This window comes from Phascolarctos cinereus, unplaced genomic scaffold (assembly GCF_003287225.1).
Source record: "Phascolarctos cinereus isolate Bilbo 61053 unplaced genomic scaffold, phaCin_HiC Scaffold_7;HRSCAF=346, whole genome shotgun sequence".
NCBI lineage: Eukaryota > Metazoa > Chordata > Mammalia > Diprotodontia > Phascolarctidae > Phascolarctos > Phascolarctos cinereus.
The window spans coordinates 86446482-86463527 of record NW_027556180.1 but is presented as its reverse complement, the minus strand read 5'-3'; the positions used below and the strand labels follow the sequence as shown (position 1 = coordinate 86463527).

At 41.0% G+C, this 17046-nt stretch overlaps 1 protein-coding gene across 1 annotated transcript in view; it reads right to left on the bottom strand.

Annotated features, from left to right (window-relative positions):
• Positions 1-17046, bottom strand: part of CATSPERT (catsper channel auxiliary subunit tau) — a 105867-nt gene that overhangs the window by 32943 nt on the left and 55878 nt on the right. The window contains 2 exon segments of the mRNA XM_020970540.2: positions 2075-2147; positions 2782-2896. Of these exon segments, the coding sequence (XP_020826199.2) occupies positions 2075-2147; positions 2782-2896 (188 nt within the window).

Genomic DNA, 17046 nt, shown 5'->3' with positions numbered 1-17046 from the left:
AAAAGCCTTGTAAAGGGATTTGAGATAATCAGTGCAGTATCCTCTTCAAAAAGGAGCACCTAGATGATATTACCATTTGTAGTGACTTCGTTTGAGGCATATTCCATGGCAAACATTTTTGGTGAGCACACATCTCTCTGCTTCAACTGATGTTCATCATCAGAAGATGACACATTCATTTGAGTTATGAAGGAATCTTATGTGACCTTAATATATGATTAAGAAACTTTAAAGCCTTTAAAGGTTGTTGTTTTGCTCTATTGAGCCAAATGCTTTTTTTTTTTTGCAGGCAACAAACAATAAAGATGTTGAGATCTTGTATTCACTGTACCTTTCAGTAACTGAGTAACTATAAAGGCATGGACTGCTGAAGAAAATAATTTATTACAGCCTTCCTTTGACTGCTAACATTTTCATCAAGGATCCTTTGAGATATGTATAGATCATTCTCATATATTATGAAGATAAGAAAATAGGCATACAGATCAGTAGCTACTGATGTTCTTGAAACCTAACCTTCATCCAACCTTTCCTACTTCTATCAAGGCTTACCACCACTCTTCCAATTCCCCCTGGTTTGTAGCATAGGCATTGTTAGAGGACCTTTATTATAAATTCACACCCGATATCTAATCAGGTGTCAAATCTTATTGATTCTACCTACCTGGCATCTCTCATATCTGACCTCTCCATTTACATCACAGCTCCTCTGATTTCAGACCTAAATGGCCACTTACTTGGACTACTGCAATAGTCTAATTGGTTTCCCTACATCTAGCCTCTCCCCCTCCAATCCCTCTTCCATACTACTCCCAAATTTATATTCCCTGAGTAGAGTTCTGACTATGTTGCTCTCCATTCAAGAAGCTTTGGTGGTTTCCTATTTGACCTAGGATAAAATGCAGACTAATCTATTTGACATTTATATTCTTTCACAATTTCACTTCAACTTGCCAATAAAACCTTAAATGGGGTCACAAAGAGTCAGACATGACTGAAAAACAGATCCAACAATAAATAGCAGTCCAGGGAGGCCAGTAGGCAGAGGTGAGGAGAGAGAACATAGAGGATAGCTAAAATAACCTAACCAAAGTCAAGAGATGGGGTGTCTTGGTGGTGGCATAGCCAGGAGGCCAGTGTTACTGGATTGAAGAATACATGTTGGAAAGGAAGGTGTAAGAGCACTGGAAAGGTCCAAGGGGGCTAGGTTATGAAGGACTTTAAATGCCAAACAGAGCATTTTGTATTTGATCCTGGGGGTGATAGGAGCCTCTGGAGTTTACAGAGTAGGGGGCAACATGGTCAAACTTTTGTTTTAGGAAAATCATTTGTTGTTGATGTTGTTCATCCTTTGCTCTCAAAGAGCACCATAGATCAGGAAGGTGATGCCATTACTTGCAAGTGAGTCAGATTTAAGTGAGGGAGGGCTGTGCAAAGTCTCCAGCCTCACCTTCTCCGGAGCCATCTAGGTCCAGTGGCCAGATGTAGATCAGGATGACTGGAGATGGCCCAGGAAAATCACTTTAGTGGCTAAAGGGAGGATAGATTGGAATGAAGAGAGATTTGAGGCAGGAAGCCCCATCAGCAGGCTGTTGTAATACTCCAGGCAAGAGAGACAAAAATAGAAAAATAGGCATATTCTCTTTTGCTTTCTTTCATACACCTCCCCCAGCCCCCCCTCCCACCCCCCACCCCCACAATAGTGGACCAAAGAACAACAGCCCACAAAACATACAATCCTTTGTGGCCTAGAGTTCATATGTCTAAACTTACTTCTTGGCCCTTAAAGACATTTTCCAACAGAGCTTCAAACATAAGGTCTAAAACTCATTCATTCTAGTATTTTCTCTTTAAGTTTTACAAATAAGGAGGGGTTCTACACAAAACTAGAATTTTTTATATATATGTATATATATATATATATATATACATATATATATATATATATATATGATCTCCTAACATAAGCATGAAAATCCATTTAAAGAAAGCATTAGCTTTTCTTTTTGCAAGACATCTGTCTTTATGTAAACTATTTAATAATAACTATAAAGAACCAAATGATTTTCTAGACCTGATAGCTGAAGGAAACTTGATGGGAGTGGAGTCTCACTCTTTGCAACTATGTCTTCATGGCTATCAGAAACCTGGAAGCAAAGAAAAGCAAACATTAGAGAAAATGGGAAACCTTGTCAATAAATGGATCTTAAAAACTCTGTCTCCATGATTTCTTCATCTTGTGGGGTGAGAAGGATACTTCCTTGAGAAAACCTGAGAGCAGTCCTGAGAACTTTCACACCCTGCAATTGATAGAGGCTTTCCATTAACAACATGCTACTAAGGCCTGATCCAAGGGCCTAGAGACCTCTCAAACCCCCTGCCACTGAGGATGGAATGAGTACAAGTTTCCCTCTAAATAATGACAGCAAAAACATGGCCCAGTCATGCAAGATTGCATTTAAGGTTATACATAATGCAGACTGAAAGGCTTTTTGTTCAGATAAGGTGTCTCTCATCCATACATCAAATTTATACAAGTTTCCGTGACAAAACCTCAGATATATCTTTGTTCAGATAAGTTTTCAGGCCAGATAAGTTTATATTATCCAGATTGCCCAAGTTGTACATATTTAGCCTTGAATATCCATAAGCAATTTAGTGAATGCTAAATTCTACAGAATGGAAAGAAAACAGAAAGAAAACATGGTATAAAAATCTGAAAATCATGTGAAATTATAATTCATGTCTGAAACAGTAAACTAATATATCCTTCTTAGTTACCTGAGAGTCGGGAAGTTCTTTTTTTTCTGTTTTCATGTGAAGAATTTTATCTAAATAATTAGATTTTTCTTCCCATGTTTTCAAATTTCTGTATTCTTTCTTCATTCTGTCAAGCCTAATGAAGGAATTAGTTGATTATATGTTTAATATATTGGTAAGGACATTCTTACAAAGGATTCTAGTGAGAAGGAGACATACAATAAGCTGGTTGTAAAAAAAGGGAAAGTACATTATTTCTATAGGATTACAGGATATTCAGGCACAGTTTAATTTAGGTCAATGGAATGGAATTAAGCAGGTTACAGGGAGCATCACAGGTGTCTACGAAGATCAGTGGGAAGAGTATGCACCCTAAATGATGCTGGGGTGGGGAACCTGTGCCCACAAGGCCACATGTGGCCTTCTAGGTCCTTGGGTGCGGCCTTTTGACCGGGTCCAAGTTTTACAGAACTGATCTTTTTATTAAGGGGATTTGTTCTGTGAAGTTTGGATTCAGCCAGAAGGCTGCACTTGAGGGCCTTGAGGGCTACCTGTGGCCTCGAAGCCAGGTTCCCCACTCCTGCTCTGCCCTATGTGTGCAGCATGACTCAGTCCTTGGGAAGAATTAGAATTTCTTGGCTTCAGGGTAAGGATCTTTTGTGCCTATCCCACAAATGGGCAGAATCTTACCAAATATGCCCCTAGACTTTTGGCATCTTGTCAATAGTAGGAAAGCCCTATATTTTTACTATAATGTTACATTTCTTTTCTTTTCTTTCTTTCTTTTTTTTTTAGGCAATTGGGGTTAAGTGACTTGCCCAGGGTCACACAGCTAGTAAGTGTTATGTGTCTGAGGCTGGATTTGAACTCGGGTCCTCCTGAATCCAGGGCCGGTGCTCTATCCACTGCGCCACCTAGCTGCCCCGAGAGCTGAAACTTTTTCCTCTCTTGATTAAGCTGCCTAATTACACTCAGTAGGAAAACTTATTCACTCTGTATTGTCTGGGTGGATATTCTCATAAGTACTTTCTCTTATTTCTGTTTTGCTGTCTACTTGGATAAGTGGATTTGTTAAGTGCATTCATTATGGAAATGGCATTTGGTGGGAAGGGAGTCAAGCCTTGGTTATATTGTTTGGTCTCCCCCTTATCCCAGTAAGGGGCAGCAATTAGGAGTGTGTCTTGAACATAAAAAATTACTTCCCCTAGACTATTTAAATGTGCAGATATAATTCTAGTTCAGTACTCCCTCTCTATGAGGAGAGGCCCCAACTTCCTACTTCCTTTCCTGGAAAGAATCATAGTCCTTCTACAGTTTCTGTCCAAGGGATATGTACTCATGTTTCAGCTCAATGGACTGTCCATCTAATATACATCATAATCTAAACAACAGACATCCTACGTTTTTCCTACATAGATTGTAATTTTTTTTAAGAGTTTGGAATCTCACTAAAGAGACTGCAATGTTACAGGTCTAACTGAAATCAACACAATACCTTCTGTAAACAAGAGCATGTGGTTGTTGGTGGAGTTGTGAAATGATCCAACCATTTTGGAGAACAATTTGGAACTATGCCCAAAGGGCTACAAAGATGTGCATACCCTTTGATCCAGCAATAGCACTTCTAGGGCTATATCCCAAAGAGATCAAACAAATGGGAAAAGGACCCACATGTACAAAAATATTCATAGCAGCTCTTTTTGTGGTGGCAAAGAATTAGAAATTGAGAGGATGCCCATCAATTGGGGAATGGCTGAGCAAGTTGTGGTATATGAATGCAATGGAATACTATTGTGCTATAAGAAATGATGAACAGGCTGACTTCAGAAAAACCTGGAAAGACTTATGTGGTCTGATGCTGAGTGAAGTGAGCAGAACCAAGAGGACTTTGCACACAATAACAGCCACGTTATGCAATGACTAAGATTGTTAAACTGAACCCTTCTCAGCATTACGAGGATCTAAGACATCTCCAGAGGCCTCGGGATGGAAAATGCTGTCCACATCCAAAGAAAGAACTATGGAAGTCAAATCGCTATCACTTATCTTTTACCTTCTATTGAGTTTTGTTTCATCTATCTGATGGTTCCTCCTATTGGTTTTAATTTTTACTTACAACTTCACTAATGTGAAGATATGTTTAATGGGAATGTAAATGTAAAGCCTATATCAGATTGTGCGCTGTGTTGGGGAGGGTGGGGGGGAGGAAGGGGGAGAAAAATTTTCAACTCAAAAGCATATGGAAGTGATTGTTGATAAATCAAAATAAATTAATAAACAAAACAAAACAAAACAAAAAAAAACAAGAGCATGTGGAAGACTTTAACATCTATAAGGAATCCCCTCAATACCTGCAAGGAATTCCTCTTCCACTTGGACTCTGCCCAGGAAATCCACTATCAGAGTGGCTCACCACTCTAGTGACATGTTTCCCTGTCTTATGTCTTGTTGCTGTCAGAAACTGATTCCTGATCTCAACTGTTATTGCTCTCTCCTTCCTTCTTAAATTGTTGTTGTTTTCAAAGAGAACATTACATGGTAATGTCTTGACTTGCATGTGAATTGGATTTAAGGGAAGCAAAGCTGTACAAAGTCATCAGCCTTACTCCTCCAGAGTCACTGAAGTCCAGTGGCAAGACAAAAGTCAAGATGGCCAGTGGTGGCCCAGGATATCTTCTTAAATTATGCATAGAGAGAGAGAAGGAGTCAAGATAGCAGAGTAGTGGTAACAACTTAGCAACAACATGCCCCTCCAAACAACTAACAAAAAGTTGGGGTGAGACATTTTTCCAGCCTAAAAGCAACTTAAGAAGTTGGCAGAAGAGCTCTATGACACTAGGCTGGGGTCAGTCTGGAGCAGCCCGAAACACACGTGGCAACACCAGCAGCAGGTCTTGGAGGCGGCTGTGGCAGTGGCAGCAGCAGTTTTGGGAGCTCTCAGGCCAGAGAAGGTCAGAAAGAGAGCCCAGGAGACCCTCTGCTGGCATGGGATGCAGGGCCCTGCTGCACTGACCACACACAATTCCATGTTGTGATTCTAGGGCAAAGAGAAGTATGAGCACTTGTTGGAACAGGATCCCTGGTTATAGCTCCAAGTCAGAGAAGAATGCTTGTGGTCTCTCACAATGGAGCAGGGGACCTGGTCACATTTCCAGGGCCAAGAGGAGTACCCTCACTTGTAGCTGCAGGGGAGCAAGGCCCTTCCTCAGTAAAGACCAGAACACAAGCCAGGAGAGCAGTGACCACACAAGTTCCTTGGATCATACCACGTTGGATGCACTAAAAACTTACATACCCACAGAAATAACTCTGAAAATAGCAGCACAAGAAAAGCTGAAGCTTGGGACTGTGCCCCCTCTCCCCGACCTGGGAGCAGAACCCAACTTTAATATAAAGTTAAAAGTCAAGAAATAGGCTGAAAAAATGAGCAAACAATAACAACAACAACAACAAAAACCCCTTACTATAAAAACCACTATGATGACAGAGAAGATCAAGACACAAACTCAGAAGAAGACAATGATGTCAAAACAGCTACAAGCAAGCAAAACTCCATAGAAAAAAAATGTGAATTGGAGACAAGCCCAACATGAATTCTTGGAAGAGTTTTAAAATGGTTTTTTTTTTTAATGAAATGAGAGGAAAAATTGGGAAAAGAAATGAGAGTGGTGCAAGATGATTATGAAAACAGAGTCAATAGCCTGGCACAAGGCTGAAAAAAAATACTAATGAAAATAACACCTTGAAAGATAGAATTGGCCAAATGGTAAAAAAAGGCACAAAAATCCACTGAAGACAAGAATTCCTAAAAATGCAGAATTAGTCAAAGGGAAAAAGAGGTACAAAAGCTCACTGAAAAAAATCATCCCTTAAATATTAGAATAGGGCAACTGGAAGCTAAGGACTCCATGAGACACCAAGAAACAATAAAACAAAGTCAAAAGAATGAAAAAAATAGAAGAAAATGTGAGACATCTCATTGGAAAAAAACTTATCTAAAAACCAGATTGAGGAGAGATAATTTAAGAATTATTGGACTACATGAAAGCCATGATCAAAAAAAGAGCCTAGACATCATATTTCAAGAAATTATCAAGGAAAATTGCCTTGATATCCTAGAACCAAAAGGAAAAATTGAAATTGAAAGAATCTACCCATCACTTCCTGATTGAGATTCAAAATGAAAACTCCCATGAATATCATAGCCAACTTTCAGAGCTCCCAGGTCAAGGAGAAAATATTGCCAGCAGTCAGAAAGAAACCATTCAAATGTCATAGAGTTAGAGTTAGGATCACATAAGATTTAGCAGCTTTTATGTTAAAGGAGTGGAGGGCTAGGAATATTATATTCTGGAACGCAAAGAAGCTAGGATTACAACCAAGAATCACCTACCCAGCAAAAATGGAGTATAAAATTTTCAGGGGGAAAAAATGGATATTTAATGAAATAGAGGACTTTCAAACATTCCTGATGAAAAGACCAGAGCTGAAACTTTGACATTCAGGCACAAGATTCATGAAAGAGAAATCATAATGGAATCAATAAGGTTAAACTGTTTACATTCCTATGTAAGAAGATGATAATTGTAACTCCTCCTTTGTCATTATCAGGGCAATGCTTCCTTCTCCTTCCCCTGTCCCCTCCTCCTCCTTTCCCCTCTGTCCACGTGGGGAGTCATACCCCTACATGTGGGTGCTCTATCCAAAGGAGTATAAATCACTTATACTTTACAACATATCTTGGGGTTTGGGAGTAATTTTTTTTCTTTTCTTCCCTTATTTATTCTATCTTTTTTTTTAACTGGGACAATTAACTCTTTTATCTCATGTCGTGTTCATTTATGATTTCTTGAAATATAGCTCTGAAAAACTAGGCTTTGATAAAGCCAGTTGGGATTCAAATAGAACAACTTGACTATGCCTTTAAACTCATATTACTCTGGCTCTCACTGACCAGCCAATAATGGGTCCCAGCCCAAGCCTCACTTGCTCATTGTTTGGGTTTTGATGCTTCAGAGTGAGTGCAAACAGAAATTGTTTCTGTTCTGGCCAGAAACTCTGAGAGTCTTCCCCTCCTAGACTGATTCTTTTGAGAAGGCAAATTAGACTATCTTCTGCTGCATTTCTTACTTAGCCTTAAATTACTGAATGGGTGTTGCCTCAGACAAACTGAGATCTGGGAAAAACCTTAGCCTTAGAAAGACCCACTACCTCCGGGGTTACTGCCAGCCAGCTTGACGTATCTTTTGTCACTGGATTCTGATGGCTCTGTAGGAAAGAGTGAGGCTGATGACTTTGTACAGCCCTACTTCACTTGCCTGATGTGATCAGTACTCTTCATCAGGCTCAGTGGCTGCTGCTCTGGTCAGGGGCTATGTGCAGACCACTTGGCTTCCAGGTAATTGCTTCTAGGCTGGGTGGCCCCGGGGCACTTTCTAATACCCACCTCTTCTGGCTAGGCGGATCTATTGGATGTCCTGAGCTTGCTCGTGGATGAGTAATTGCAGTCCATTCCATATTCAGCCACTGGTTTGGCTGGATGGCACTGAATTCTCTTTAGTCTGGAATATTTCCAATATCTTTCTGCTAGGCAACAAACCCTTAGCTTGGGATCAGTATCCCTACGTTTTATCAGTTTACCTCCAGGCAGGAAATGGAAGAGGTATTGCCTCTGTTATTCAACAATCCTCCCAATCTCCAAAGCTCTTTCCCTCAGCAAACCATTCACCTGGTTTTAAGAGGATCAGTTTTAATTTGTTCAATTCTACTTCTTATACTTCTTTGGGAATCTTATGTAGACAGCTGGGAATGTCTATTTTGCATCTGAAGACCTTTCTCTTTACATTTCAATGTCTCTGTCCTTTGGTCCTGAATGCATTGACAACTTATGGTTTGTCTTTGTTCCGGAAGGGGCCTATGACACCAGGAAGGTGATGTCACTACTTGCAAATGAATTGGATTTGAGTGAGAGAGGCAAAATGTGCAAAATCACCAGCCTCATTTTCTCCTCCAGAATCATCTGAGGCCAGTGGCCAGATACAGATCAAGATGACTGGAGATGGCCCTGGATGCAATGGGAGACATTGGCCTTTTTAAGTATTCAGCCTGTGCTGAAGTCCTAGGAGCAGCACCTTTAACATTGATATAATCTTTTTTAAAACTTCCCCACCTGGCCCCAGTTATATGTGGTTTAGAAATCACTTTCTTCTTTCACCTTAACTTTGGGAACTCAGTTTCAAGATAGAGCACTTTTCCATTCGTCCTACATCTAGGTTGAGATTAATGCAAGTATGAATAATATAAAATTCAATTTTGTAAGAATTATAAAATGACACCAGGTTTCATTTAATCCAAGCAAAATTCAATTTAATTGGATATGTGTGAGTGTTTTAACATGTTAGGCTGCTCTAGCCTATCAGCACATATGGATACCACATTACCAATGGTTTTGTTACTTTAAAAAAAAAATTCGTAACAAAATGAACAGAAGGTAGAACACTCCAGATGCAAACACTGCCAGTGCAAAAAAAAAAAAGAGAGAGAAGTTGTTACATTGTAACAAAGATCTGATGCAGATGGATGGCGAGCTCATAGTAATTCTAAAACAGGACAAGATGTCAGGGTGCCTGAACGCACAGAATATTATAAAACATACAGGTGAAATAAAAGACAAAGGCAAAGCTTCATCAATTTTTTTTGGCTGCAAACAACTTCCAGGACCAGAAGTGTTAAAATGAAAGAAATGGAGCATCTTTTACCTACGTGGATTGAGGACTATCATCAAAAACGCGTTCTCCTTCATAGAGTGGCCACTCAGTCTGTTGGTCCCAGTTCTGACTGGTAATTTCTGATCTGCTGCTGGGAATCTCTTCTATGACCTTTCATGTTCTCAGCCACAGGTAACTCCAAGGACCCTTCTGCAACCCCTCCATTCCTGCAGTCCCCAGCTTGGGGTACAGTCTGCAGCCTGCCTCTGCTGGCTACAAGAGGCCTAAACTAGTCCTGTGGTTTTTCTAGGAAAGTGCAATCGCCCTGCAATAAATACTTGTGACCCGCTGTTCCATCTGTCTACCTAACTACCTCCCTTCTGAGTGTCGATAACCTCTGTTCATAACTCCCTTCATGGAACCTCCCTATCTGAGTAAGACAGTGTGTTGTTCCAAACTGCAATTCTTTGACTCTGAATAAATGCCTTACTTTGTTCATTACCTTGTTGATCTAATTTTTATACAGGCTTGACAAGGCAAAAGCTCCAAGTTTATTTAAGGAAGTGAAAAAAAAAAGTAAAGTGGACAGTGAAAAATCTTTGACTACAAGCACTGGTCAGGTGGATGGCTTTAAAAATTAAATTCAACTGCATAATTAAAATTACCAGGGAGGTCTCAGTGCAGATGAAAGCACTGTAGCTAAATATCCTGATGTCTTAAAGAAAATAATTGGCTGTGGATACATTGATCAACAGCTTTTTAGCGTAGGTGAAAAAAGGCTTATTCTTTTTTTTTTTTAAAAAAAGGGATGCTTTCCCAAACTTATATTTCTAAGAAAGAAAAAGCTCAATTGGACTTAAAGTGTATCAGGATTGCTCAACACTTTAACTGTGAAGTAATGCAGAAGAAGATTTTAAATTAAACCAGTGTTTGTTTGTCAGTCTCGAATCCTCATGCTCTGAAAGGCTACCATCAGTGAGAAGGAAGACTTCTGCTTGCAAGCATTTTCCTCACTCTGAAATTAAACTTCGGTTTGATTCCTAACTCTCCTGTCTCTAGCCTGCTTTGTCTGGCTCCAGCCACCCACAGGTTAGAGATTGGTCCTGGTCTGGTTGATGTTTAAATTGGTGTCAGAAGGGAGATTGGATGGAATTGGGCTGAGTGGACTTTCTGGGACCAGCGGGAGTGGACTAGGAGCCACCTGAGATTTCTTTGGAGTCCGATCCCCCCCTCTTCTGGTGAGTCCACTGGCCTCGTTCTTGTTCCAATCCTCTGGGCTCACACTTTGGTTCAGTTCCCCTGACTCCAGGGTCTCTCCCTTGACCTAGATCATCCTAGATCACTCTGATCAGGACATCCTTTCTTGACTGCACATCTCTTGTTGACTGGCCTCTCTGCATGCCTCTGGTCCTTACGGCATGCCCCTGTTAAATCTACAAATTGTGTACACCTCTGACCTGTGTGCCTCAGAATAAGTTAAAATCAGAATTATAATTGCACTTTTCTTTGTGTCTGTCTGCATCTACGTTGTCATTTACCTGTGTCTTTGCAAAATGTAAAACGTGTTATGTTTGTGCTGTGAGCTAGATTCTATAACCTTGAAAGATTTAAAATGCAGCCAGCCAGAAAAACTTCTAAGGGCTGCAGCGAGAGAGTTTAGAACACTGGGAAAGATAAGTAAATAGTTGAAGCAGTTGTCCCAGCGAGCAGGACTAACCCCACTTTTGGCTTTCCATGGAAGATTAGGTTATAAGAAAAGAGAAAAAAACCTGTAAGATACTTTCCCACCCTGTCACCTCAGCTTTGCGTATGTTAGAATTACAGAAATAAGGTCACATAAACAAAGTTTGTAAAACCGCTAACAACATCTTAGCTGATTAAGGAGTTTGAAGATTAATCATTTTAAGATTCCAGGGGAAAAGGGGCAGCTAGGTGGTGCAGTGGATAGAGCAACAGCCCTGGAGTCAAGAGGACCTGAGTTCAAATCTGGCCTCAGACCAGACACTTGACACTACTTGTGTGACCCTGGGCAAATCACTTAACTGCAGTTGCCTTAAAAAGAAAAAAAAGTCGCAGGGGAGAACTCCTGAGACTGAGTAATCCCAGGAATTCACTCCCTTGTGAAATATCTTAGTAAGTTTTGGGGTACCACTCTAGAATTTGTTTTAAGGAAAAATAAGGATTAAATTTTATAAAAGTTTTGAAAGTAAATGACAAGATTGATAGCTTCATCGTTTTAGGGCAATGAAGGAAGACAGCTAGTTTGGAAGTAATCCCAGAGGGAAGAAAGAAAAAAAAATAGGTACAGTTCACACTTTATAACAACTTCTTGTTAAGCCCTTCATTGACTTTTCAATTTTGTTAATAACCTTTACCCGCTTGTCTCTAAACAAATTAAACTGACTATTTCTGATTGGCAACACTCTGACATTGGGTTCCTCCTCAGGACTGCAGCATAGGGGGCAATCACTCTAGTGGAGGAGGATGAAATTGGTAAGAAAGAACTTAGAGATGCTAAAAAGAAAATTTTCCTTGCAACAGCCTGTCTCTCTCCTCATCCCTTCTGCAACATCAGGAAAGAAAAGTATGGTTCTTTTAATCAACAAGAGATGCAAGCTCGGAGCTGTTACTAATGTTAAAAACAAAACAAAACAAAAACCTGATCACTGGAAGACAGTGCAGAAGGAAGGCTAGGGTAGGAGTCGAAAACAGGGCCCACGACACTGATCACTCAACACGACAAAGCTTCAGGGAGGGGTGGCACACAAGGGGTGGGGGGTATTTAGATCATGCCCATAGGCCACACACCATGACTCCTGTCGGAGGTGTCTCCTTGCTCATTCAGGAACAAGAGGTAGCTGCCCTTGCTGACAGTGGGACCACACTCAGTTTTAAACCCCTCTGCCTTCCCTACTTCCCTCTCCTGGAGTCCTGAGTATATCTCAGTTGTGGGGATTGCTGACAAGACCACTACAGCCATGTCCCTGGCCTGCACCTTTGAAAATGTCCCCCATTCCTTTAGGTCTTTCCTTTTCTTTGTTAACCCCTCTCATCTCAGATAAGATTCCCAAATAAAGGTGTTGGAAAAGGTATTGGAAAAGGGTGGGGAAACTTGAATTACATTCTGTCCTCCACCTGGTGGAGGAGGGCTCCCCATTGGCAGTGGCCCCAATGGCCCTGTGCCCCTGAGCTCTCTGGAGCCCACTCCTCTAGGCAAGCTTGGGGGCATCACCCAGGTGTGGTACATCCTGACCACTCTGCCCTTGCAGCCACAAGGGCCCTCAGCCCCAGCAGTGCCTGGTCCCAAAGCTGCAGCGGTTGGGGGGGTTGGGCCCCATGGCCAGCATCTGCTTTGCCCTGCCACCAGGAACTACTACCAATCCTGGCACCGGCCACTCCAGCCCCTAGGCTGCAGCCAGTGCTCTCTTCTCCCCAAAGCCCAGACAGTATCTCCAGTACAGGCCCAGCCCTTGGCAGGTGCTGCTCAGCTGTTGCCTGGGAAAGTCCTGGTGCCCCAGGCATTGCCTAGAGCGGCAGTACAAGGTGTAGGGGCCAGCCAGCATCTGTCCTTGGTGAGCCCACCCTCTTCTTTTCTGGTTGCAGAAATGTATTAACTGTGTAACCTTAGGCAAGTTGTCTTATCTCAGTTTGCCCCAATTTCCTGATCAGTAAGGAGAAAAATAATGATGGTACCCACCTCCAGGGTTGTTGTGAAGATCAAAATTATATAATAATTGTAAAGTGCTTAACAAAGTGACTGGCATATGCTAAGCACGTTATTTCTTTAATTGAATGTAATTTTTCCAAATCTGATAACTCTAAAGTGGTCTTAAAATGTCAAAGGTAGGGGGCAGAGCCAAGATGGCAGAGTAAAAGCAGTGACCTGCTTGAGCTCTCCCCCAAACCTCTCCAAATACCTGTAAAAAATGGCTCTAAACAAATTCTAAAGCAGCAGAACCCACAAAAAGACAGAGTGAAACAAATTTCCAGCCCAAGACAACCTGGATGGTTGATCAGAAAGGTGTATCGCGCCGGGCTGGGAGCGCAGCGCACCGCAGCGTGGGCACACAGGCAAAACAGGCCTCAGCGAACCTGAAGCAGCTCTCAGAGGACTGAATCACAGCAGCTATGGCGATTTCCAGACTTCTCAACCTACAAACACCAAACACAACTTAGAAGGCCAGTAAGAAAAGTCTGTGACTGTGGTGAGATAGAAGCTAGGTCTCAGCCCCAGTCCCCAAGTAACCCTAGGGTTGCAGCTACTTCCAGAGCTTCCCGCCTACAGACTGAGGGGGAATTGAGGGGTTGATCAGAGGGGGATTGCAGGGATCTCTCTGCTGGTGCAGGATTCTCTTGCTTTGCCCATCCTTGGATCTGGGTCACAGTTCTGGGTGGCGGTAATCGGTCAAGAAGGAGTGCTGGCATGGTAGAGCTTGTAGTGGTGGTTCAGAGAAAATCCTCCTCACAGTTCCAAGGCAGAAAAGAGTGCTTGTGGTCACTCATAGACCAGAGCACAGGCCAGGAAAGGAGTAAACAGCTTGCCCTTGATCATACCACCTTGGAAGAACTGAAAAAAAAAAGATCCCTAGAAGTACCTCTGAAAACAGCTGCACAAAACTCCTGAAGGTTGGGACAGTACATTCTCCACACTGGAAGCAGGCCCTTACCTTAAGAAAGAAAGAGTTTATAACTCAAGTAATTGGTTGGGATCATGAGCAAACCTCGCAAAAAAAGTCAGACTATAGAGTCTTACTTTGGTGACGAAGAAGATCAAAACATACAACCAGAAGACAAGAAAGCCAAAGCTCCTACATCCAAAGCCTCTAAGAAAAATATGAATTGGTCCCAGGCCATAGAAGAGCTCAAAAAGGATTTTGAGAAGCAAGTAAGAGAAGTAGAGGAAAAACTGGGAAGAGAAATGAGAGTGATGCAAGAAAATCATGAAAAACAAGTCAACAGTTTGCTAACAGACACCCAAAAAATACTGAAGAAAATTGTTAGGTCCTGGGAGTGAAGTGGGTTACCAGAGTGAGACGCCCAGATGTAGTTTCTGCCTGGAAAAAGGTCCTGCCACGTCGGCGAGACATGGGGCCAGGGTATTGAGACAGCATCATCCAACGGTTACGGCTCCTCGGTGAACCCGCCCACGCAGTAGGAGGACCTTTAGGGGAATATAAACACGGGTGCTGGAAGCAGGAGGCAGTCCTTTATTCAGCCTTAGCATAGCTCACCTTGGTGCTGAGGATAAAGTGCCTACCTTTAAAATGTAGTTGTTAGTAATAAATTCCTGAGCAACCACTTTCCTTGTCTGGGTGTTCTGTTGGCTAACTTCCCCAAGTTCTTCTCGGGGCTGGAGATGTCCGAAGACCGGTGATGGTAAGTACAGGCAGCCCTCAGAGTCACAGGACTCTGCAGAAAATAACACCTTAAAAATCAGTCTAACCCAAATGGCAAAAGAGGTCCAAAAAGCCAATGAGGAAAAGAATGCCCTAAAAAGCAAAAATGGCCAAATGGAAAAGGAAGTCCAAAAGCTTACTGAAGAAAATGCTTCCTTAAAAATTAGAATGGAGCAATTGGAAGCTAGCTGACTTTATGAGAAATCCAGACATTATAAAACAAATCCAAAAGAATGAAAAAACAGAAAACAATGTGAAATATCTTATTGGAAAAACAACTCTCCTGGAAAATAGATCCAGGAGAGACAATTTGAAAATTACTGGACTATCTGAAAGCCATGCTTAAAAAAAGACATCACCTTTCAAGAAATTATCAAGGAAAACTGCCCTGATATTTTAGAACCAGAGGGCAAAACAGAAATTGAAAGAATCCACTGATCACCTCCTAAAAGAGATCCCCAAAGGAAAACTCCTAGGAATATTGTAGGCAAATTCCAGAGTTCCCAGGTCAAGGAGAAAATATTGTAAGCAGCCAGAAAGAAACAAATCAAGTATTGTGGAAACACAATCAGGATAACACAAGATTTAGCAGCTTCTACATTAAGGGACTGGTGGGCTTGGAATATAATATTCCAGAGGTCAAAGGAGCTAGGATTACAACCAATTATCACCTACCCAGAAATACTGAGTATAATCCTTTAGGGGGAAAATGGATATTCAGTGAAATAGAGGACTTTCAAGCATTCCTGATGAAAAGACCAGAGCTGAATAGAAAATATGACTTTCAAGTACAAGACTCAAGAGAAACATGAAGAGGTAAACAGGAAAGAGAAATCATAAGGGACTTACTAAGGTTGAACTGTTTACATTCCTGCATGAAAAGATAATATTTGTAACTCATGAGACCTTTGTCAGTATTAGGGTAGTTGGAGGGAAAAAATTTATGTATGTAGATAGATAGATAGATAGATAGATAGATAGATAGATAGATAGATAGATAGAGGGCACAGGGTGAATTGAAGATGAAAGGGTGATGAAGAATAAAATTAAGGGGTGAGAGAGGACTATACTAGAAGGAGAAAGGAAGAAGTAGAATAGGATAAATTATCTCACATAAAACAGACAAGAAAAGGCTTTTACAGTGGAGGGGAAATGGGGGATAAGTGGGTGAGGGGGAATGAGTGAGTCTTATTCTCATAGGATTTGGCTTAAGGAGGGAACAACATACACACTCAATTGGATATGGAAATCTATCTTACCCTAGCAGGGGGATGATAGAGGGGAGGGCAGATTGAGGGAGAGGGTAATCAGAAGCCAACACTTCTAAGGAGGGACAGGGTCAAAAGAGAGAATAGAATAAATAGGGGGTAGGATAGGATTAAGGGAAATATACTTTATTTTTTATAACATGACTACTATGGAAGTGTTTTGCATGATTACACATGTATAACCCATATCAAGTTGCTTACCTTCTTAATGAGGGTGGGTGGGAGGGAGGAAGAGAGAAAATTCGGAACCCAAAGTTTTAAAAACAAATGTTTAAAAAAACTGTTTTCACATGCAACTGGGAAAATAAGATATACAGGAAATGAGGTATAGAAATCTATCCTGCCCTACAGGAAAACTGAAGGGGAAGGGGCTAAGAGAAGGGGAGGAGAGATAGAAGGGAGGGCAGATTAGAGGAAGGGGTATTCAAGAATGCATGCTATCTTGGGGTGGGGAGGAGGGACAAGATGGGGAGGAAATTTGGAACTCAAAATCTTGTGGAAGTGAATGTTGAAAACTAAAAATAAATTTAAAAATAGTCTTAAAAATGTCAAAGGTAATAAGATCAATAATTTTTATATGGGATAATTTGGAAATGCAACTGATGCCATCTGAAGTTTTGTTTCATGTTTTAAATACATGATATTGTTTGTGTTATTATTATATTTCTAAATTCTTTTATATTGTGAAACCTGAGAGACCACTGTAACAGAAATGTTAGACAAAACAACTTTTTCATCTGGATGCTATTAGATTATGAATTGGGCTTTTAAAAGGATGTGATTAAAAAAAACCATGTTTTAAAAGTGTTAAACATTTAATGAGGTATGTTTTCTTATAAAACAGATAATAATATTTACCATAATAGTGAATTTTCATTTAAAAATTCTTGCCGTTATGAAAGTGTATAGGATAGT